We start from the raw sequence: 25,302 nt of genomic DNA, 5'->3' as shown, positions 1-25,302 counted from the left end.
CGTTTCAAGCAAGCCGTGTGTTGTTAGTCACATTCGCACATTCGTCACTTTGCACTCGCTAGTACTTGTGTTAGCTAGCTAGCTAACCTACAGTCACAATCGCATCATTTTTTTTTTCATGGTTCTAAGACGGGTCTTCGTCTGTTACTTTACTCAACTGAAAGTCTAACCGACATAAAGTTGAATTCACGTTTGAGCGAGCGCTGCTAGCTGTGAGCTAAACTGTCACATTAGCGTTGCCGCGCCGTCATGCGTCTCTTCTCTTTGGGCTGCAATCCTTGCATGTTGCCTTACTTAGTATTATTACTTGAAAATCAGTTTTCAAGTATCAACGGGCAAGATTTGTCAATACATCTAGTTCAATTAAGTGAAGTTTTTTTTTTCATTTGGAATCAGCAAATGCCAAGTTCCAAAGTTGCTGACTTAAGACTGACCCAAGGCAAATGAAGTGACTCGAGACCTCTAAAAAAAACATTACCCCGATTGGCTTCTATTTACAGGGTAAATGAGGTGCCCTGAAATTCTACGAGAAGTTGACGCCTGCCTATAAATGCTGCAAGATGGCGTCAAAGCACTACATGAAGCTCCTCAACGCACTTCAACACAGTTCCTTGATGCCAAATGGCCAGAACACATAAACAGCGATTAGTTGAGTTTTTTTTTTTTTTTCATTTTTATAAGTTCTAAAGTTGGTGACTTAAGACCAACCCGAGGCAAATGAAGTGACTCGAGACCTCTAAAAAAAAACATTACCCCGATTGGCTTCTATTTACAGGGTAAATGAGGTGCCCTGAAATTCTACGAGAAGTTGACACCTGCTTATAAATGCTGCAAGATGGCGTCAAAGCACTACATGAAGCTCCTCAACGCACTTCAACACAGTTCCTTGGTGCCTAATGGCCAGAGCGCAAAAACAGCGATTAGTTGAGTTTTTTTTTGTGTGTTTTTTTTTAATTCGTCAACAAGTGCCAAGTTCTAAAGTTGGTGACTTAAGACTGACCCGAGGCAAATGAAGTGACTCGAGACCTCTGAAAAAAAAAAATATGACCCTGATAGGCTGCCATTTACGGGGTAAATGGGGAACCCTGAAATTCTATGAGATGATTCTATGATGCCTGTCTTTAAATGCTGCAAGATGGCGGCAAAGTACTACATGAAGCTCCTCAACGCACTTCAACGCAGTTCCTTGGCGCCAAATGAGCAGCGCGCAAAAACAGCAATTAGTTGAGTTTTTCAGCTAACAACAGAGGATAGGAAAAAAAAATCTCCCCTTTTGATACATTCACGAAGGTAAAACAATAAAAATAACGCCAAAGTCTTTTACATTTCCATACATTTTTTTTTTTTTTGATTAAGTGTCATGCGCTATTTCATCGCAAATTGCGTTCCCTCCCCATTGCAGCTAATTTGATTCATGTGAAACTAAAGTGGCTGAAATACATTCTCAATTACATGCATGCCTTGAGTACGGTTATTAAGCGGCACTTTCAGTCACAGTGTCGCTTCTTGTGACAGGATTGCAAGCATTACTCTCACCCTTTCTCACAATTTGGAGTCCTCACTGTGGTAAAATATGAGCCTGGAGGGGGAAACGAAAGCCCGTCGTCATTTTACAGCTTTACCCGGCATCAGTCAGTCGCACTGTGTGCGTGTTTATTTATTTTTTTTATTTTTATTTTTTTTTACAGTGCAATCGCATCTTCCTCCACCATACAGGCTCCTTACCTTTAATGGACTCTATGCGCTCATACCCGCCAGCCGCCGCCAAATTGTCCCGGGCAGCCTGAGCACCGGGCGTCCATTCGCTCCAATCAAACGTAATTCCGAGCGTGCGTTAACGCTCTCCGTCTGCTGTTTTCCGTCCTCTAACTGCCACCTCACGCACGCCAGACGCCGCAATCTGCTCCTTCTGTTTTCAACGTCCCATCAACGCATGGCTGGCGAAGTGGAGATTTTTTATTTTTGTCCTTTGCTGGTGTGTTTCACCCTATGCGGCATCGTTTTGTCGGTAAAACTAATTTTAGTTCAGCTTTCAAACTTATTTTCTGGGGGATTGAATACAGTGGCGGGCCGTGCATTTCGCACGTAGGCCTTCAGTGAAGTCCGACTTAGTCCCACTTGACTAAATCCCTCTCATAATACCATCATTTATGACACCACGGCTGGACAAATAATAGACAGAAACACACTTACACAGTACTTGGTTCTCTTGAAAATGGCCTCGCAAGTGTATCTGCCTGGCAACAAGAGCTTGCTGAATTCTGATTGGATAAAAACTCTCACCTAAAAATTCAACACTAAGATAGAATTTGACATCAATGTGAAGAATATGATCAGGATTTCTTGATTATGTTAGGCCAGCAGAGAAGGCCTTAAATGTCAAATGATGGCACGTTGTCACTCATGCTGTCTGTCTCAGATTGTTTTTCCTCAGGCGCGTTGGTTTCTTCCAAATCTAATTAGAGTCTCGAGATGAAGCCGGAGAGGGAATATTTTTAAACACAGATCATTTTCTCGTGGACTTCTGTCACGTCCTGACAACAACTATGCCCAAAATTCTGCTGCTATGCTGACACAAAGTGTCCCCTTGAATAGTTGAAACCAGGGCTCCTCAATCCTGTTCCTTGAAGGCTGGTGCCCTGCAGGTTTTCCAACTCTCTTTGCTGCCAACACAGCTGATTCAAATGATCCGATAATCAGCAAAGGTCTGCAAAAGCTCGATAACGATCGTTCAGGTGTGTTGCACCAGGGAGAGATGGGAAATCAGGCAGGACACCGGCCCTCGAGGAACAGGATTGAAGACCCCTTGGTTCATGTACCACAAACTGTGATCGCTAAATCTTTCAACAACATTTCACAACATTACACTTAGAAATGATTGTTTTACAGATTAACAGGATTTGAAAAAAAAAAAAAAAAAACAAACATGAGAAATGTTTGTACTTGAGCATGGTGAAGACTCTCCATAACTTCCTTTTACAACCCAGGCTAAAGTTAGCTCCCCAACATACGAAACATCACTTGTAAAATATAGTACTTCTTTGACACCAATGACTATTTAGACCAGGTGTGGGAAAACTATGGCCCGGGGGCCACATGCGGCCCGTTTTAATCCAGCCCGCCGAACTTGAAAAAAATGGAATGACTAAACCTTGTTAATGTTTTATTTTCTAAATACTTTGGTGTGTCAAAGGCATATTTTGTTCACTTTCATTTCAAATTTTTTTCAATTTTTTTCTCCGATGAGGTGAGGTGACCAAAACTCTCCATCCATCTGCTCCTGGTCCGGCCCCTCTGTCAAATTTTAGAACCCATTGTGGCCCGCCAATCAAAAAGTTTGCCCACTCCTGATTTTGACAAAGTTTGGGTGGCCAAAAAAAAAAAAAAAATGTTTTCATGAGTTACATGATTTGTCCGGCATTTCTTTCTTTTTTTCCTTTTTTTTTTTTCGATGGATGTTACCTTGATGCAAGTTGACATTTTTTTTCCAAACGCTATCTTGTGTTGTTTTTATTACACAACACCTTTTGTGACCTTCTTTCTTTTTATCTGGCGGCATTTTATTACATTTTCTTCATAACTGATGCAATGGAAGCACTTCTTACAAAATGCGCTAAACTTTACGACGTGATGCGTCCCCAACGATTTGATCGCAAAATGTGCCATTATGGGCAACGTCAAAATATAATTTATCGTTGTTACAAAATGGGGAAGCGATTCTTTGAGTTAATTAGCCCGGTTGAGCAAGTTGTCAGTATTCAACTTGAGCGGCGCGGCCATGTTGAGTAATTAATAACAACGTCGCTATTTGCATGCAACGACAAAAAACAAGTTTCTTGTCAACCGAGGCGTCCTCAAGACGGCGTGGCGTCGTCGACTCGAACACGTCAAGTTGTTCTTAATCCGCGCTGTTTATTTCAACGGGGACAAAACAACGCGCTCCTTCGACAGATTGTTATTCCGCATGTGTGCTGATTGTTTTGGCAAATATCCTCTTGTGGTCTGCAGGTTAGATCAGATTCCACTCGTCTTTTTGATTGCTTTCCGAGTCGATAAGGGAGGAGTGAAGGGAAAAAAAAAAAAAATCATTCCGAACACTACCGCACACCACGGAATAATTGCTCGGGATAATCTTTTCAAGACATCTGAAACTCAGGCCTTTTGCCGACTTTGATCACAAGGGAGGGGCATCGATCAAATTTGGTGTTTCGTCAGTTTGGTTGTCAGTCATTAAACATCAATTTGAAAAAAAAATGGGGATCAGAAACACTGAACAGGATTAACACTCACCATTTTAGCGTAAGTGCTGTAAACGGTTTTTCTGAACACCGCACACCACTTGATAATCCCTCAAGATCATCTTTCAGAGACGTCGGACAACTCGACCTCTGCTGACTTTAATCGCAAGGGTGGGAAATCGTTTGGATTTGTTGGTGCGTCACGCTTTATGCACGCCACACCACAAGATAATCACTCAGGATAATCTTTGAGGCATCGGAATATTTGGCCTTCAGTGGCTTTGATCAGAAGGTAGGAAAATCCCATCTGATTGTTGGAAAGGATAATCGCGCGGGATCATTTTACAAAAAAAAAAAAAAATCGTCAATTTAGGCTCATTTGTCGTAATGGGTGTACCCCGCTTTTCACACCACAGGATAATCGCTCAGGATGATCTTTGAGAAACGTTTAAAAATCAAACCCTTTTGCTCTCTTTCATTGCAAGGGGAGAAAAATCCTCACAGTTGTCCCGATTATCGTTATGTGTGTACCCGATTTAAGATTACACACTTTGTTGTAATTCCAAAAAAATTGCTTTTGGGGGTTCTGATTGGCTAAAGCTACAGCACGACTTGGAAGTTTTGTTTTTTTTGTACGTTTTTTTTTTTTTTTAAATAAATAGTAGCAGACTGCGTCGCCCGTGTTGCATTATTTTGAGTTTATGGAGTTTGAAATCAGATTTTGCACCCTGCTGCGACAACACGCACACAGACCCGCAACACCCCTCCTTCTCATTCAACCTGCAAACCATCATCCCCGTCTTTTTCCCACAAGTGCGGATATTAAACCTCACCTATCAGTCTTTGCCGTCCGTCTTTCATCTCCAACATATATTTACAGCCGCTATCTTGCGCGTCCCGCCGCATGTACACTTGGTGAAATATTAATGTGTTTGCTGGAGTGTTGTTTTGGAATGCTGCCTCCGCCCTTTCAATCGCAAAGCCTCCTTCCTCATCACAAGCTTTGTTTGTGGTCCGACGGGGAAGCAAAGCAGCTATTCACAAGCTCGGGCAGCCGGCCATACTCTTTGTGCCAACGGCAGCCGTGTGTGTGTGTGCGTGTGATAGAGATTGTGATCGGCTGGTTTCCGTAGAAAAGTACGTGATGGGGATATGTCCATCAATGCTGATTTCCAAAAACGATCGCCCGCAGCTCACTCAACACACCAATCCGACATCGGCCGTCGGGAAGTCGGATTGTTTGGTGTAGCGAGTCTGGGGAGCGCGTTTGACCGGTTCAACGGTTCTTGCTGTCGGGACAGATGAGCACCATGATTGGCTGTTAGCTAGCGAATCGGTGCACTGGGCAAGAACGGGAAATGACGAAAGTGAAAAAAGGTGAAAATTAAAGCTATTCCATAAGAATTTAATCAACTTTGTTCATTTTTGCATCTCCTCTTTGGACATAACGGCTGGTTGGACAGAAGAGCGCCAAGACGAAGTAATCACTCTCATTAACGAAAAACCGACCGCCGTTATCCGACATTACCGTCAAAGGCTACGTATTGACTATCGCCCCCTGATGGCATGGAGTGGTACTACTTCTTCTCATGCCTGCGCAGCTGGTCCGGTGTAGTTGGGGTCTCCAACAGCTTTTGCGGTTTGTTTTTCCGTGATGTTTTTGGCCCGACGTGTCTACTACGTGACAGTTGGCCTCAAAGGGCGACGTCGGATTGGTGTGTAGAGGCCCTAACGCTGCACACACGTTTTAATTCGCCCAACTCGCCCCCCCGCCCCCAAAATTTACAAAAACTTTGAACCTCCAGTATGCGTTTTTTCATTTTAAAACGGCGGTTGGCACCACAAGAAAAAAAAAAAAACTCCAAAAAATATATGAATGACCCCAAAAACTAGATATAATAATAATGGCAAAAATAGAAAAGTTAAAATAAAATTTTTATTTGTATTTTTTAAAGTGGATTTTTTTTAATCCACTGAAACGTTACAACAAATATGAAATAATATCATAGTCACTCTTTCTATCATTGTGTCATCGGTGTAGGGAGCAACTTTATTCGAATTTGACAATAAAAAAATGTGCTTCATAAATATTGAGTTACTCTCTTGAGAATCACGTGCGACCTAACGGTTGAACTGGCGTGTATGATAAAATTAAAAGCATATTATATATTTTCTGTCTTAATGCTCAATTCTGATGCGTCAAGATGATTTTTATTTATATATATATTTTTTACTGTCTTTGTTGTGTGCGCGTGTGTGGCGGTATTGAAGCCAAGCTGCGTTGCGCGTCTTGAAGTGATCCCGAGTTTGATGCGCACCTGAGGCCTGCCTTTGCCCTCCGCCTCCACTCGCCAGCTCTTAAGGCTAAGCCTCCATTTCATAGCTTTAATAAGCTCTCAAACTGCAGGTGCTGCCGCTTGCTTTGTGTGCTGGTGTTCGCAAATCTATTTTTGTGTGTGTGTTTGTGTGTGTGTATCTGCATCGGGTTGAAGCTTTCCGCGCCGACGCCTAAATAAGGAATGAGCTTAGTAACCGTGAGCTGCTCTGTGGTGTTGTGATCCGCCGCACCCGTGTCGGGCTGCTTGCTCCACGTAGCCCGGAGATCCTCGTGGGTTTACCGTGCTCACACTTCGGAGGGGGGGGGGGGGGTTGTGGAGGAGACTTTCTTAACCACCTGCAGGTGGAACGGTCGATCAAAAATCAGGGGTGGGTACGTAGCTTGGTTTTAAGGTTACGGTTCGGTTCACCTTAGGAACAAAATGCAAAACATGCCGGTGTTTTTTTGTTTTTGTTTTTGTTTTGTGTGAACAGGAGCAGATTTTGTTGAAAATGAAACGTAAAGAAGATGCAAACTGCTCGCAGTCGTTTCTCCGATGAAGAGAAGATTCTTAATTCATTCATTGAGTAAGTCCTCCTTGCCAGTAGTTGGCGCTATGTTGCGGTGGTCTGACACATTGGCCAATCACAATATATGCGTCAGACACACAAAAAAAAAGATCTTTGTTCATAATTATCTGATGTTTAAATCATTTTCATGTACCAAAAAGTACAAAGTATTAGTAGTATCGACACTCAGTATCGATACTTGTATCGGTCTGAAAAACAATGGTAACGATTTGTAATTCCAAATTCATATGTTTCACTTTCCTTAAAAAGGAAATATTGAAGATGACTTTTTTTTTAATGAGTTAAATGGCAACAAGATAAATGGGCCAAACCGATTAATCCGATTTAATTGGTCGATATGAAAGCTTTTAAAATCAGCAAAAATTAAATTTTTTTTGCCTTTTTGTTAACCACACCTTACAACAAAAGACAACAATAATAACCTTAAAGTATCTCCCCCACCCATTAAAAAAAAAAAATAAATCAGCCGATTTATGCCAATTTTTCCCTGCGACCCGAGTGAGGAGAAGCGGTACAGAAGATGGATGGATGGATATGCCAATTTTTCTATCCGATGTAAAGTTAAACAAATACTAAAGGACAAAGCATTGTAAAACAGTCCAATGTTCAACCCGTAATTCATATATTATTATTGTAAACAACAAAGGACCAAGAAAAGTAATTATTCATTCATTATAGATTTAAAAAAAATAATAATAAATTAAAAAAAAAAAATCTTAACCCTCTTCATTTGTTCCTCAAAAACAGCAAGCATTTTCCCGGTTCAATTCAACCAGGATTATTTTCCTAAAGTGGAAAACAATTTTTATTTATTTATTTTTTTTAATATTCCCATCAACTTGCGTGTCATGTTTGTTTCTGTCTTTGACCCAATGTATATTTAATTATCGGAAAATGACAAAATGCCAGGAAACAGTTTCCGTTTGTATCTCATTTGCGAGTCCATTACCAACCATTTAATTGGACATATGTAAAACAAACCATTCTCATTAAATATGATGATTATGTTTTAGAGGCGCTAAGTGCACTTAAATGGGTCAATTTAACCCGCAACATAATGGTAAGGTTAAATAACCTTCTGATTAACCGGTTATCGAAATTCTTGTTCAGCCAATTACCACAACTTCCATCGGCCTCACAAAAAATCCATTTAATGTCTAACCTTATCTTAATTTCAGACGAACATGAATAATTAACTCATTTACTGCCATTGACGGCTAAAGACGTCAAAGATCCATTTTTTTTTTTGAATGAGTTAATTATCCATCCACTTTTACATATAAAAAAAAATCTAAAAGTTGTATTGAATGCATGTATTACATCTTTAAATTGGTTAAAAAAAATAATGAAATGAAAACAAACATTTTGGCAATCTAAATAAAACATCTCAATTGCGCGTGTCGGTCAAGCGTCTGCCTCCCTCATGCAGAGCACCTCGCATGAAGTCCAGCTCATCAGAATAACCGCTTGCTTCCAAGGCTGCTAATTTGCGTGAGAAAAAAGGGCGTTGCACTTGATTTTACACCGGAATAATGCTGACGTTCCCCCCCGCTCACTTGCTTATCTTGCATTCTTCCTTCGGAGCCTTTGCGCTTGCAGATGGAACTTTTACCTGAGAGTGGCAAAATACAAAAGAGGGCGAGCTTGCATACAGATGCTCAGAGGTCAGGGACATTTAACACTCTTAGCCAGCGTCTAGCAGCTTGCTTATATGCGGACTTTTGCCACAGTTTGGAGGGAAAACATCCTCACGTTTAGCATGCGCAACATTGCAGGACCTTTTGTGGTGCAATTTTCACATACAGTAAATGAGCCTTTATGCCAAGTTTAGTTTAGAGCAGCGGTGGGCAAACTTTTTGATTGGCGGGCCACAATAGGTTCTAAAATTTGACAGTGGGGCCCGGACCAGGAGCAGATGGGTGGATTTCCGAGATAACCTCACCTCATCGGAGAAACAAAATACATTTAATTTTAAATGAAAATAAAACATTAACAAGGTTTATTCATTTAGTTTTTTTTAAGTTTGACGGGCCGCGTGTGGCCCGCGGGCCGTAGTTTGCCCACGCCTGGTTTAGCGAATAGATTGATGAATATGTTGGCCTGAGGTATTTTCTTGGGCTAAAGTAGCATGTATGGAACAAATAATGAAATCACGATTAACAAACACGATTATCAATTTCAAAACTCAGTTTTTATTCAACTTCCAAAACTCAACCCTTCATAAGTCTCAGTCCTGACACGTGGTGCAATTTCAAGGATTTTGTGCTTTAACTTAGTGGTCCCCAACCACTGGAGAGCGGAGTAGTACAGGGCCGCAGTTTATTTTGGACCGGCCCACACAGATGGGAAAACAAAACAAACAACAAAAAAAAAAGTGAAATATCTCGATCGCGTTACGCTAATATTAAACACACAAGCTAGCGAAATGAGTAACATACACAATAGCATACACAAAGCACATTGAGCGGCGACCGCCACAACCGCCCGCTACTCATCTCACTAAGGCACCAGCACCCGGTTCGCAAAGGTTCTGTACTTGCATGTGGTAGAAAAAAAAGTTGGGGACCACTGCTTCAACTGCCCCGCATATATTTATCAGTTCAAAAGAATATTTTTGCCACGGGCTGCTTTATGCTCGTCACTAAAGGGTTTTTGTCAAACAATTGTGATGTTTTGATGACCAGACTGCAGTCGCGTCGGAAATATAGCCAAATTTTCTCCACGTATCAAAAAGGCTTTGAAAATATTAAAAATTGTACTGTTCACACTAACATGAAAAAAAAAAAATCTGATACAAATGGTCTGAAAATAATCTGAATTGACGTGCAACACTGTAAACAAAAAAAATAACGGATTGAAAAAAAATCTTCACCAAAATCATACAGTAATACAAAGTCATTTGTAAAATCATATAAATTTTCTTCTCGAGATTTTTTCCCGAAGAAAAGCAAATAAGGAAAGCAAAAAACAGGAAACAAAGCAAATATTTATTCAATATTAATTTTAAAAAAAGTTATTTAGAATACATTTTACATGTCTTTTTTTTTTTTTTTTTTGGCTTCTGTTACAGTCCACTTGCAACGGGGCCTAAATGGGGGGGGGCGATCCAGATCCAGAAGCTATGGCCTTACACAGATTTTTTTTTTCAACCTTGGCAGAGGTCTTGCACTTTATTGTTAAATATTTGATCGTTTTCAATGTTTGTTTGTTTTTTTTTACGTTATGGTCCGGAAATCTAGTCTCATCTCATCTCAGTCGGCATCGACCTGCTCAGTGCATTTTTAACAGCTCACCGTATATATGGACGAACTTTTTACACGGCAGCTGTGAGCTGTCGGCACGTTTGCGAGCGTTTCATCGAGCGGCCGTAAATCAACATTTTCGACATAATTGTTCCACCGGATACGACACGTACACTTTTTTTTCGATTATTCCACCCACTGTTGTTGACGACTGGAAATACTTGAAGCAGTGATGGCGTTCTGAGTTCAAAGACGTCCATCTTGTGTCGTCTCATCCTATTTACGCACCCGGCGTGGATAAATCCGTCCCCCCTGCATTCAATCAAGTATGTCTCGGCACACTTCACTCCCTTTTTTTTTTCCTTTCTTAAGAGACTCGGCAATGGGCTGTTTTTGTTTACTCCCGGGTGGGAAATTTCCATTTGAATGAATGTGTCCAATCTGCACTTTTCTGTGAATATTTCATCTTTAAAGACTCACAGGTGACATATGAGTATAAGCGTAGCGTAGCGAGTGTGTGTGTGCGCGCGCGCGCGTGCGTGTGTGCGTGTCGTGTTTATGCAAGCCGCGCAAATCTACACAACGGCCGTTCAATCATGCCTTTTTACACGGACACTTATGGGGGGGAATGTGTTTGCTGATGTTTGTTGTTGAGCGTCGGGTGCATGCTAATCCCGTCATCCAAACGGCTTCAAAAGATGAACTTTGGACTTCTATATATGAAAGATCAACCTTGCCCGGAGCGCTGATTGGATGAAATATTGTCAGCAAACCCCAAAGGAAGGCGTTGTTGGTGGGGAGGAGGGGAGGGGGGCGAGTGGGTGGCGGTGTTCGAGGGGAGGGGAGGGGGGGCGGATTTCCATCTGTGTGCTGCGTTCAAGGACAACAGTGTTATCCAGTTTGGAAGCGAATGAAACGAGCCAGTGTTGTCGCCGGGGTGAAGAACTGCGGACGTGGTTGTCGCCCTGCCAAGAGGAATGCGAGGCGGCGGATTAAGCGGGGTGCGCGCGTTGCGATCGGGCTGAGTTTGAGCGTTTTCGTTCCGACCTCATCGTCGGGAGGTCCAAAAAGATTATTCTATGTGATTATCATGTGGTGTGTGTGGTTTTTTTTTTCCAATTCCACCCTGATTTGTTCGGAAAGCAGTCAGCGTCAACAGTCACAAATGTTAAAACCAGATCAATATTTGCAATCACAAGTTAGCACGCGTGTGACAGTAATTGGAATAAGTGACGATTGAGGTTTTTTTTTTTTTCATGTCTTCATTTCTCTCTGCAAGATGATGACGTCTGTATTGGCTCATTTAAGGATTTTCTTTTGCTGAAATATGTTTTGTTTTGTAAAAAAGCAGCGAACCTTTCCCCTCTTCACAATCAAAACCCAAAAGCCCCATTGTGGGATGTCTCAAGATTATCTGGATTGATTGTGTGAGGTGTGTGAAGCGTGATTTTTTTATTTGATTTTTTTTCCCTATCCAATCTGATTGAAAAACGATCCGAGGCGACAATCGGAAATGTTAATTGTCTGATATTTATGACGACAAATCCTCATGCTGGACAACTGACAATATCGAGTGGGGTAATAAATATAGAAAAAAAAATAGTCTCTGACTCCTGAATGATTTTCAAGAGGTGTGAAATTCCCTCCCTAATTAGCACTAATTAGGCCAATAATCACAAATGTTCGATATTTCCGATAGCAAATTCTTATATGTGGTCAACGCTGACTTGAGTGGCGCCATGGACTCCGTAATTGTGACCATTCTGACGCTGACATTTCCCGGAAAGGCGCAATTACAACAAAGTGCGTAATCTTACACACATACCGATAATCGGGCCGAATTTGAGCATTTTACTCAAATTGCAATCAGTGGAGCCCAATTCTCGTCTCTTCTCCAATGTCCGGATGCCACGTGGCACTCTGCTGCCTCTCATTGGTCAGCCTTGGTACTGCAACAGACAATTGCGTATTCGGTGTGCTATGTGATGCACCTTGAGCACATTAAGAACTGGAAGCGCACAGGGAGATTTTTTTTTTCTCCTCCTCGTTATGTGTGGATCTCTCTTTCAAGAAATGGTTTAGGACAAGGGTGCCCAAGTCCGGTCCGCAAGAGTCCCTATGCCGCCTCTTTTAGATCCTCCCTCCTCCAAAAGGCCTGATTCAAATGATGATCTCATCAGCAAGCTCAGAGAAGCTTGATAACAATTCTGATTATTTGAATCAGGCGTGTTGGAGAAGGGCGACATCTTCAACAGACTGGATGGAGGCCCTCAAGCACCGGAAATGGGCACGCCTCCGTTTGAATCGTATGATTTTGTTTGTTTTTTTTGCGCCAGGGCTTTGTGACGAACAACTGCGTCGTGTCGATTTTGTTTGCTTTTTTTAATGTGTTTTTTTTTCTTTCCCCCCTGTGCTCATAAAAGGCGCGATTCATGTGATTTGATTAATCTGTCTCTCTTTAGGCCTCTTTTTTGCTCTCTCCAATGAAACAATCGCTCCGTCTTTGCTACTTGAGCAGGCCGCTACATGTGAGCAGATGATAAGAATTTCTTGATGAAGCAGCATGCGAGTCACGGTTGAACGCCAAATTCCAGCGGCTGCCTCACAAAAAAAAGTGGATAAATTGAATTAGAAGTGATTGATTACATCTGATACATTTGCAGTCTTCTTAGACGGTTTCCTGAGAGACGTCCAACTGTTTTTGAAACAGCACCCCTTTGCGCTGATTCTGCAATTGCGCTGGTCCAAAAAATAAAATAAATAAAAAATCGCCGTTTTCATGACGTCACAGTGAATGAATGTCGAAATGCAGCTTCTTGAATTTAGGCGAGGCGAATCTTACATGAGGGAAAGTCAGGCTGAATGACAGGTGTTATGAGAAGGCTTCGCTTACTCACTCCATTTCATTCGCTCGCTTCACACCTGGCAAATGACCGCATTTCGTCAGCAACATGAATTCAAACGTTTTGACTGCCTCTCATCATCTGCGCTGTTAAGCCAAAACGTTTAAGATGTTTTTTTTTTTTGTTTTTTTCTTTCGGAGAAATTCGATGTGTGGGAATCCACAAAATGGTAGGAATGAAAATTCTCACTGATTTTGATTCAGCACCGCCGTGTCTGCGTAATATCTCGATTGCAGTTTCAAATGACTTGCAACGCTCTTGTGATGATAACGGTTGTCATGTCAGGTGTGTTTGAGCCGGAATCTGAAACTGTTCCTCTCCAACAGAACGCCTTCCACCTGCAGATGTCGGCCCGCGTGCCTCCGTCGTCCCTGGGCGGCCTGCTTCTGGCCGTCCTGCAGGGAGGCGACGGGGACAGGGACCGGGGAGCCGCGGAGGAGGGCAGCTGGGGCGGCGCGGCCGTGCTCTGCCCCGGCTGGGAGGAGGGCAGCGACGGTCTGCTCTCCCACCTGCAGACCCACAGCGGGGGCACCTGGCACCTGTGGGACGTGGTCAATCTGACCCACGTCTCGGCAGGCGGCGGCGGCGGCGGGCGGGGCGAGGCCAGCGAGGAGAGGCGGGAGGACCAGAGGGAGGAAGAAGTCCTGGGGATCCTCTCGACACGCTTACTGCAGGCCGCCTCGCCCGTCTCCAGCGTCCTCCTGCTGGGCTCGGACCCCGAGTGTCTGTCCTCGGTGCTGCGGGTGGCCCAGCGGCTCGCCCCGGCGCTGCCGGCGCTGCAGTGGATTATGGGGTACCCGCTGTCGCCGGACTCCCTGCATACCTTGGGGGGTCCCCTCGGCCTGCTGGCGTACGGGGAGGTGGGACGCAAGCCCATCAGCTTCTACATCCGCGATGCGCTGCAGCTGATTGGCCGAGCCATCACCGTGGCGGCCGTGGCCAGGCCCGACTTGGCGCTGATGCAGAACATGGTTAACTGTTACGACAAAGCAACGCGACGAGAACCGCCTTCGTCGGGACGTTATCTCTCCAGGTAGATGCACGCACACACACACACACACACACACACCCACGCACCCCCCCACGCACCCCCCCCCCCCACACACACAATATAGTACCAAGGGAAAAACTCATGACAAATTGTTTTAGAATTTCATTATCATTCAGATTGAATTGATTAATTTCTCCATTTTTAGATGAATATACAGTATATTATTCTTATTATTTTAAAAGGGTTTTATGGCTTCATCAGTGCGTGTATTTTGACCAAAACATAATCCCAAAACATAATTTATTTATTCATTTATTTATTTTTTTTTTAAATCCGTTACTTCATCAGTTTGAAAATATATGTCATAAATACTTGATGAGAAATGCCCATTTTTATTCAGTGGCAGTATGGAAATAATTTTGTTTATGATCAATGCGGGGTGAAAACATTTAACTGATTTCAGTATGAAATGTTTACATAAAAAATAATTGTAAATATGTGAAATAATATTAACATGTAACGGCAATTTGGTTTATTTGTTCAAATGAACGGAAAGGTATTGAACTTTTGTGTGATCAATGCATAGAGTCTCATCCTGATTTTCTTAAACTTATTTTTTTTAACTTGGTCAGTATAGAAACAGTTTGATTAACAAACATCGATGCAAATGGTAAATAAAATAAAACCCAAATAAAATTATTTTAATTTATTTTGCTAAGATAATTATGTGGATTTTTTGGAGCCAAAAATATGAAAATGATTTTTTTTAGGACATAATTTGAAATTTGATTTGAAAATCTACAGTAATTTAATTTTTAATTCTATGAAATGTTGAAGGGATTTTTCATTTATTTTAAAAAAGAAGAAAACATGTAAAATCTTTGTATTTGATCATTAATACATGCAATTCTGGCATTTTTTTTTATCTAGCTGCAACTTCCAAAGAAACTAAGCTTTGTTATATATTTTTTCAAAATCTGAAATTTCATCAAATGGACTTTAAATTTGATAAAATAAACTAATGATGCCACCAATTTACTTTATTTCATTTTTCTTATGGGAAGTCTCTATTACAGTTTTTGGTGCAGTAAATGTTTGAAATTTAATGACATCATTAAGCCGAGGCGGGCCGTGCATTTCATACGTAGGCCTCCAGTGCAGTCCTACTTAGTTTGACTTGAATAAATCCCCTTCATATTACCATCATTTATGACACCACGGCTGGACGAATAATATACAGAAACAAACGTACGCACGACTGAGTGAGTTTTGGACAACCCGGCTTCTTTTGAAAGGTCCGTCTTGAAGCGTATCTGCAATTAAATCCACACTTTTCCCTCCTTCGGCCATTGTGGTTGTAAAAAAAGCAAGAATATATTTTCGATTCTCAAATGGTCTCTATTACAACTTTCGGGTGTGTTGATTCCGCGAAGCGCTGCCCCCTCACGAGTGAGTATCCAATCACAAAACGCGTTCATCACCTTCAACGTAAGGCCAGCGAGAAGGCTCACTGTAACCAACTCGTGATCTGATTGGCTATCGCAATTGTCTATCAACTCTGAAAGATCACTGGCTTTGACTGAACAGATGGCCGCATGATTTTATCTGAAGGCCTCGGAAAGAATAGTGCATGCTACTGGTATCATGAAATCTGCCTAGCAACAGGAGCTAGCTGAATTCTGATTGGATAAAAACTCTAACCTAAAGATTCCTCACTAGGATATAATATGACATCAATGTGAAGAATATGATCATGATTTCTTGATTATTTTAGGCCAGCAGAGAAGGTCTTGAAGGCCTTGACGGCCCACCACTGCCAAAATGTGATATCCTATCCCACGTGTCAAAAACTCACCCTCCCAAAATTTTTTTGAAATTGCTTTGCTCTAAGTGGCATACGGCGTCAACGTGTAGAGGCCTATTAGCTTTTTGAGTGACAAGTTCCGTGTGCGGCTGCTGCTGGCTCCATTTCCGATCCCCGATTTTCCGCAGCGGCGTGGGCTGAATGGAAGTGCGGGTCGGGTGGGTGTCAGGGAGACGCCGGGGTGTCATTGTCACCGCTTCTGCAGCTTTTTCCTCACTTCCTGCCGATTCAAAAGAGCGCCTCTGACAGCTTCCACGGCTTTTCTGTCAGCCTGCCGTCTTTCCGCACACACAAACCCGTACACGTTTTGAGCTACGTATTAAGCCATTAACATTTTCCGCTTAAAGCCGAACAAAGCTGCGATCCTGTCATGTTTACACAGCTCTCGGCGCCGTGAGTGATGCACGCTCCGCTCCGACCGTTGATGCGGAGGTTGTTTTTAAGAAGGCACAATGGATGAAACCCCCGCCCCCTCTATTTCACGGGTGGTAAGGGAGGAGGGTTTGCATCAGGAGTGACGCAAACGCCATCTGAGCACCATCATCAACAAGATAATCGCTAACCGGAGAGTCCCCGTCGTCTGCCGCTAAAATGAGCGCTGGTCGTGCCAGAACAATTTAGAGGAGGCGGCGACGGGCGAGAACGAGTCAAGAGAGTGTTGAGGGTTACAAAGCAATATGAGCTGATGACTCCGTTGCCAGAAGTGGAGGAACAAGTCGCTTAAGTTGGCTGTGGTGAAGTCGACAAAATGACATGGAGAAGTCGTCCGGCAAACTTTCCGGGCGGTGGAATCAAGAAGGGGGCGACGGTGGCGCTTTGAAAGGGAAAACGAGGGAGCCGGCCAATCAGCACATCAGAAAGAAAGAAAGGTCTTTGGTCACAATTATCGATCATGTTTTTTTTTTATTTTTTTTTTTTAAATTGTCTAAAGTACTCGTGGAATCAGTCCTGATACAGACAAATATAAAGATAGAGAAGAAGGTCATTTGAAGGCATGGGGGGGCAAACTACGGTGGGGTTGCACAGAGTCACCACGGCAAGAATAAACTTTCGGCCTTAAAAAAAAAAAAAAAAATGGAAAAAGTTTGGCTGCGGTTCTATTTCAGTTGCCTGTAATAATCAGAAAATACACCGCTGCTTATTCCCGAGAGAGCATTAAAGAGAAAATATACACGCGGGAAGAGCCGGAAGCCGGAAGGGGAGGAAGAAAAACACAAATTAAGTCACAATGAAGTGGAAGCAGCCGTGGGGAAAAAAAAAAAGAAAAGGTTGATGGAGAAGAATCCAAAATCGCGGCCATCTCGCCAGACACCGATTCAATTCCCTGCTTGAGATTAAAAGCCCTGAAAACAAACTCAGTCGGGCATCATCCGAGAGGGAAGTAAACTTTCCCTCCGGAGGAAGATGGAGCGATAAGAGAGCAAGACGAATGCCTGAGACTCTCGGAGAGAGTCATTACTTACCGGGGCCGCTTTGTTGACGTTCACTCTTGAGCGTGGCAACGGGCCGGCCAGGTGTTATTGACAAGCACCCATCCCTCTCTGACACTGCCGAGGATACTTGGGAACATGCCCCGGCGCGTCCACTCGTCCATTAAAGGTGGCCTGTGGCCTGGCGGGGGCGCAGGGGCGGGGGGGGGATTCTATGCTTGTGCTGACACTCGAATCTCAAAGACTGGAGAAAAAAATATTTTTTAATTTCTTTGTTACTCATTGGCAAAAAGGGTATTCTAATTCTGGTGGTCGGTGAAAAAGCAAACTAAAAAAAACTGCATGGATCCAATAAATGGAGATACCGTATTTTCCGGACGATAAGCCGCTACTTTTTTCCTCGATTTTGAACCGTGCGGCTCATATAATGGTGCGTCTTTTCTGTGGATTTTTCTTTCGCCAGTAGGGGCGCTCTATAGTTTAGAAAATATGCAAAATAAAGCTTGATTTCTTTTTTTTTTTTTTGGCTTCAGTCTACCGTATTTTCTGGACTATAAGCCACTACTTTTTTGCTTGATTTTGAACCATGCTGCTAATACAATGGTGCGTCTTTTCTGTGGATTTTTCTTTCACCAGTAGGAGCGCTCTATAGTTCAGAAAATATGCTAAATAAATATTTATTTATTTATTTTTGTCTTGGTTGTGGCTTCAGTCTACCGTATCGAAATCGGTCTGTACATGCAGTACACAACTCGGTTTTTTCAACATAGAAAACTGCGGCTTCTAGTCTGGTGTGGCTTTTTGTATATATTTTTTTTTCCCAAAAAGAGCTACTGCGGCTTATGACGGTGCGCGTTATACTCGACTTTGTTCGGAAATTTGAGCTTCATATTTTTAGTGACATACGGGACCAGAGGCCAGATCTGCGACCTGGAGTAAAACCACACTTGGGAGGAGAAAAAAGATTCTTCACGTCTTTTCAGATGAATCTCAAAATGGCGAGATAAGTCTTCTTGTCATGTACGGGACAAGAGTGTTGTCTGTGGATTCTACGCATGAATCTCACAAAGTGTAAAAACGGGACTTTGAAGAGACGGGAGATTTAATTTCTTTGTCGCATGCGGGACAGGAGTGTGGTCCGCCTTTTGATGAATCATCCGTCTTTGGCGATAATCTGATGATTCAGTCGTGCTATTACCATGAGTGATTTCCGCATCCCACGCCGGGGAAGCACTCGCACATTTATTGTCACGGCGCCTGATGAGGAAACATATACGGCACGCAACGGCGATGACACCAGGTGCATTTGGAAGACGTTTTTTGCGGTGAGACAGATTACATAAATTAATTATCGCGCTGAAGTAAATAACGACGCCGAGGGCAAGAAAGAAACCGGCGGAATTCGCAAACGGCCGAAGACTCGGAGCTGAGGTTAATGACCCATGTGATCAATCTAATCTTTTTATTTCACAAAAGCATATCTCATGCTTAATGGGGGAGGGGATTACATTCTACGCACGTCGATTCCCGTGTTGAGCCCATGATGGGAGAGTCTAAAGCAAGGAAAGACGAGGTAATCTCTCGCCGCAGATCATCGACAGTCCACGCACGGTTCACCGCAGATATCCGACGCGGTGATCCCTGCATTCTTTAACATTTAAACAACCCAGCGTACCGTTTCCAGCGACCCAACGCCGATCGAGATCTGATCAAACATTACTTATACGCAGTGGCGGGCCGTGCATTTCACACCTGGGCCTTCAGTAAAGTCCTACTTAGTCCGACTTGAATAAATGCCTCCTCCTAACGCCATCATTTATGACACCACGGCTGGACAAATAATATGCAGAAAGACACTTACGCAGTCCTGAGCGAGTGTGACCTAGCTTCTCTTGAAAGGTCCGTCTTGAAAATGGCCTCGCAAGCGTATCTGCAATTAAATCCACACTTTTCCCTCCTTCGGCCATTGTGGTTTCAAAGAGCAAAAATCTATTTTAGATTTTAAAACGGTCGCCAGTGACGACGTTCGGGTGTGTTGATTCTGCGTCGCGCATCCCCCTCATGAGTGCGTATCCAATCACAAGACGTGTTCGTCAACTTCAACGTAAATGCCAGCGAGAAGGTCTCTCTTTAACCAACACGTGACCTGATTGGCTATCGCAACTGTCTATCAACTGTAAAAAAAACAAAAACAAAAAAAAAAACAGACGCCCGCACAATTCTATCTGAAGGCCTGTCACAAATGGTGCATGCTCCTGGTATCATGAAATCTGCCTAGCAACAGGAGCTAGCTGAATTCTGATTGGATAAAAACGCGAACCTAAAAATACAACACGAGGATATAACATGACATCAATGTGAAGAATATGATCATGATTTCGTGATTATGTTAGGCCAGCAGAGAAGGCCTTGATGACCTTGACCGCCCACCACTGCTTGTACGTTTTCACATCAAGACGCCCCCTCCGATGAAACAAAAAGACCCGAGCTAACGTGGCCTCTTAAACCGTGCGGGCCATGCTCCGATTCACGCGCTGACCAGAATCGCTCATCCTAACGGATTTCCCTGTAACGAGCCCCATGTGGAAGCCAACGGCTGAGTGAGGCACATAGCAATGTCTCGCCGGTACGGACTTTTTTCCAATTCGGAAAAGACCCCGCGCTGCTCCACATTAACTTTTAATTATGACTTTCCGGGAGATGCAATTCCCCCAACCGAGATGACTCGCTAAAGCTCCGCTATCAGAGCGTGGCCCACTGCAATATCCTTTTTAACCTTGTGATTGCCTTTTTCCCAGTTTTCCATTCCTTCATTTGGTTAAAGTCGGGCTGTTTCGTCTTCCGGCAGCGCGGTGACCACGTGTTTAGCACGACTGCCTCACAGTCTGCGGTCTTGGGTTCGAATATCGGCTCGGTGTATTCGCATGTTCTTTCCAGAGGTCGTCTCACTTCCTCCCACATACCGATAAGTTGTTCTTCATCACGACTGACAAGGTGGCCAAACGATTCTCTGCTTAGAGGGCCTGGCAATTGATTTCAGATGATGACAGAGATGCTTTTTGATGATGACGCTGGTGTAGCGGTTCGCACGTTTGCGTCGTTGTTCAGAGGTTCAGGGTTTTAATCTTGCCTCTGACCTTCCCGTCTTTGTATTTTCTCTCCTCAGGTACGACGGCTTCCTCCCACATTCATATTAGTATCAATAATGACTCTAAATTGCCAACAGATGTCAACGTGACCGTGAATGCTTGTTTGTATGTGACCTAGGAGAGAGTAGCGTCCCAAAAAAAAAAATTTTTTTTTAAAATGGATGTTTATTCTCCCTTGACACTTTAACCCAAAGTTGTTTTTTAAAGGTTTTTGAAGTGTTTTTTTTATGGATATGTGAGCAATCTGAGCTCTTAAAAGGACAACTGAATTCCCCCATGGCGAAAAATAAAGCACAGTCTTCACCCGCTATATCACGATTCATCGCTCAAGCTCCTCCTGCTATATTGAAACATTTTCAAGCAATCATTTTTTATGGGTTTACTCAGTAAACTTACGATCAGTAAAGTCCGCACAAGTGAGAAATGAGAGCCACACTCGCTGTTGCATTTCTCAGCCGGTTATTGAATGCGGTGGCGGGCCGTCAAGGCCTTCTCTGCTGGCCGAACATAATCAAGAAAAAATGATCATAATCTTCACATTGATGTCATATTATATCCTGTGTTGAATTTTTAGGTTAGAGATTTTATCCAATCAGAATTCAGCGAGCTCGTGTTGCCAGGCAGATTTCACAATACCGAGGCCTTCAGATAAAATTGTGCGTCTCTTCTGTCAAAGTCAGTGAGCTCTCAGAGTTGATAGACAGTTGCGATAGCCAATCAGATCACGAGTTGGTTACAGTAAGGCCTTCTCGCTGGCCTAACGTTGAAGGTGATGAACGCGTTTTGTGATTGGATACCCACTCGTGAGGGGGCAGCGCTATCTGGAATCAGCTCACCAAAAAGTCATAACTGGCGACCGTTTGGAATTCTAAAATATATTCTTGCTTTTTTTAAACCACAATGGCCGAAGGAGGGAAAAGTGTGGATTTAATTGCAGATACGCTCGCAAGGCCATTTTCAAGACGGACCTTTCAAGAGAAGCGAGGTCGTTCAACACTCACTCAGTCATGCGTACGTTTGTTTCTGTATATTATTCGTCCAGCCGTGGTGTCATAAATGATGGTAATATGAGGAGGATTGATTCAAGTAGGATGAAGTTGGACTTCGCTGAAGTTCTAGGTGTGAAATGCACGGCCCGCCACTGATTGTTATGAATAGTATTTTCTTTGCATTTTATGCTTGTATTTTTTCTTCCAGATAGTTTGCAAAGACTACATAGGGGCCGTTTCAATATGTTTGCATGTGTTTTAATAACATTAACATACATTATTTCGATGTGTTTAAAGCATGTGAAAGGGGCAAAACTTTGAACTTACTTTTTTTTATGGTCTCTATATCGACTGTATCTGTCCAGGTTTTTCCCCAATACCTCCTTCACTGGTGCCACCGGCCTGATCCAGGTGGACGCCGACCACTCCAGAATACTTTCCTCGCAGCTCTTCCATGTCTGGAGCCTCAAGAGGGGCGCCCTGGGTCAGCCGGCCTGGGTCACTGTGGGCCAGTGGTCTCGAGGCAGGCTGGAGTTGGAGGGTGGTGTCCATGGGCTGGTGGGCGGCTTCAGCAGCAGCCAGGGTCAAGGTCTCGGTGCCGGGGTGAGAGGGGGCGACGGTCAAGGGGACTTTAATTCTGGGGGACGCTGGAGGCCTGGGCTTTCGGTGGAGGGGCACCGTCTGCGGGTGGTGACTCTGGTGGAGCACCCGTTTGTGTTTACTCGTGAGGTGGACGAGGATGGGCTGTGTCCTGCCGGACAGCTCTGCCTGGACCCGAGGACCAACAGATCGGACTTAATCCAAGGACTCTTCAACCAGCTGCATAACCCCAACGCAACAGCAGCAGACTGGGAAGGCAACGGTAAATTTGAATTCAGTCTGATTTATGATTATAATTTATAATTTTATAATTTGACTACAAACTAAAAGACTTGAGGGTGGAACAGTGGCTGACTCGTTAGCTCGATAGCCTCACAATGCGGAGGTCGTGGGTTCGATTCCGGCTCCGGCCTTCCTGTGTGGAGTTTGCATGTTCTCCCGGTGCTTGCGTGGGTTTTCTCCGGGTACTCCGGTTTCCTCCCACATTCCAAAAACATGCATGGTAGGTTAATTGAACACTCTAAATTGCTCCTAGGTATGAGTGTGAGCGCGGATGGTTGTTCGTCTCTGTGTGCCCTGTGATTGGCTGGCAACCCGTTCAGGGTGTCCCCCGCCTACTGCCGGAAGATAGCTGGGATAGGCTCCAGCACCCACCGCCACGGTTGTGAGGAGAAGCGGTACAGAAAATGGATGGATGGATAAAAGACTTGATAGATCTGGATCCAAATACCCCATGATTTGCCCCCTGAATTTTCATTGTGCCCCCTCAAGAACACCTCTGAGATAACCTTGAACAATTGAGCCTTTATTTTTCACTTTCTCTTGTTTTTTTTGTTGTTGTTTTTCCTAACCCTAAACCTTCATCCTAATCCTCAACCCTTACTCTAAACCAGGCGTGGCCCGCCGAACTTGAAAAAAATTAAATGAATAAACCTTGTTAATGTTTTATTTTCTAAATACTGTGGTTTTTCAAAGACATATTTTGTTGTAATGCTTTTGTTCACATTTATTTAAAATTAAATGTATTTTATTTTCCGATGGTGTGAGGTTACCAAAACATTCCATCCATCTGCTCCTGGTCCGGCCCCTCTGTCAAATTTTAGAACCCATTGTGGCCCGCCAATCAAAAGGTTTGCCCACCCCTGATCTAAACTTTGACACCGAAACCTTAACACCTCTTCAACTCTTAATTTAAACTGTAACACCCAACCACGAACCCCGAACCTGTACCACTAACAACGAAACCCCTAAACTTACTCATTCCTAACTGTTTTCCCCTAGAACCAGACCCTTAACCCCAATCTTTAATCTATAATTGAAATCCTATGACTAAACCTAAAACCGAACGCATAACCCCCAACCAAACCTTATTTTAGCTCTATCTCCCACCGAGCACCAGTTCAGTGCAAAAAAGGCGCAAAATGAGAGTCAGCATTAATCTCACTGCTCTGCGCTTCATCGTAATTCAGTTCACATCACCGTCTTCACACGGCAGGCCTTCCAGAAGACCTGCGCAAGTGCTGCTACGGCTACTGCATCGACCTCTTGGAGAAGCTGGCGGAGGACATGGGCTTCACCTTTGACCTGTACATCGTCGGGGACGGGAAGTACGGGGCGATGAGCGGCGGCGGCCGCTGGACCGGCCTGGTGGGCGACCTGAGGAGCGGCACGGCGGACATGGCGGTCACCTCGTTTTCCATCAACTCAGCCAGAAGCAGAGTCATTGACTTCACTTCGCCCTTCTACTCCACCAGCCTGGGCATCCTGGTACAGTGGCTCGGGGTCATCATTAATTCAATTTGTGATATTTTTGGCATCCTAATGATGGCGCGGAATCCAGGGCATGTCTAACAATGTGCTAACATCGCCGGTCAGACTCTTGTCTTGTTTTGATTCAGCCAGTGATGGGAAGTAAGAAAGTACTTTTTACTGCTACTCCTCCATCCAAAAAATTGATCTTTGACGTCTATATCCGTCAATGGTAGTAAATGAGTATTTTTTTTTTTTTACGTAAGCAATTGTACTTCTACCATACAGTGTGAGTAATTTTGAACTCCTCGTCAGCGTTCAGTCGTTTCTGCGAATGCCATCCGCTTGATTTCACCCTTTGGCCCCGTCTCATCCACCAACAGGAGTTCATTAGCGAGTGAATAATTAGTTTCGCTTTACGCCGGGCCTATTAATTATGGAAATTCCAAAAACGAGCAGCAGTTTAAGACGCCGTAACGGCTCGGAGAGGCGGGCGGGCGGAGACGTCTGAGCGGAGCCCCGAGACACGCTGCCGTTATTCGTTTGATTTGTTAACATGTCCCCGTGCGGCTGACACACTGCGATGAATAATACGATCTGACAGTAGGGTCCCATTTCAGAATAAAAGCTCATCTGTCTGTAAGAAAAGGAAAAAACAAAAACTCCCTTGCCCTTCCAGAGTCGGCAAATTGTGCAAAATGGAAAACTATGTGGATGGGTTTTACAAGCTAATTATGACTGGTTGTGTTTACCGTCAAGACACCTCAGGCTGGTGGTAAAAATATGATGCAGATACTGAAACAGCTCTCTCAAGGATTTCAGAGGAAAATGGTGCACCAAGTTAGGGGTCTAACTGGACTATATTACAGCACTGCTGGTCTTGCAAAGGCACTGCCAAAACCTCTGCCAAAGAAAAAGTTAAAACCTAATAAAAAGTCATGAGGCCTTCTATTTTGTATTATTACGACTTTGTCAAAATTACCACAAATGCGCAACCACATGCTGATACTTTTTTTTGTCTAGGCCTGTGCTTCTCAAATAATGGGGCTGGCCTCCCTCGAGGGGGCGCGGTGCGATGCTGAGGGGGGGCGCGTGTGACCCTGGGGAACATGCTTTTTTTCCGACGTACTACAGTGAAGTGTACCGTATTTTTACGGCCATAAGACGCGCTGCATCAAAGGGCGCAACACCAGTTGAGGGTGCTATTTCCGTATTTAATTCATATACTAGGCGCGCCGCA

At 43.7% G+C, this 25,302-nt stretch overlaps 1 protein-coding gene across 1 annotated transcript in view; it reads left to right on the top strand.

Annotated features, from left to right (window-relative positions):
* grin3ba (glutamate receptor, ionotropic, N-methyl-D-aspartate 3Ba) overlaps positions 1-25,302 on the top strand; it is a 119,117-nt gene that overhangs the window by 62,102 nt on the left and 31,713 nt on the right. The window contains exons 2-4 of the mRNA XM_088310692.1: positions 13,617-14,323; positions 22,079-22,575; positions 23,809-24,080. Of these exons, the coding sequence (XP_088166818.1) occupies positions 13,617-14,323; positions 22,079-22,575; positions 23,809-24,080 (1,476 nt within the window). The remainder of the gene's footprint in view (positions 1-13,616; positions 14,324-22,078; positions 22,576-23,808; positions 24,081-25,302) is intronic.

Source organism: Idiotropiscis lumnitzeri, chromosome 1 (assembly GCF_059441095.1).
Source record: "Idiotropiscis lumnitzeri isolate Australia: NSW breed Sydney's pygmy pipehorse chromosome 1, RoL_Ilum_1.0, whole genome shotgun sequence".
Taxonomy (NCBI): Eukaryota; Metazoa; Chordata; class Actinopteri; order Syngnathiformes; family Syngnathidae; genus Idiotropiscis; species Idiotropiscis lumnitzeri.
Note: the sequence above shows the minus strand (reverse complement) of the source record. Positions and strands in the feature narration are given on the sequence as shown.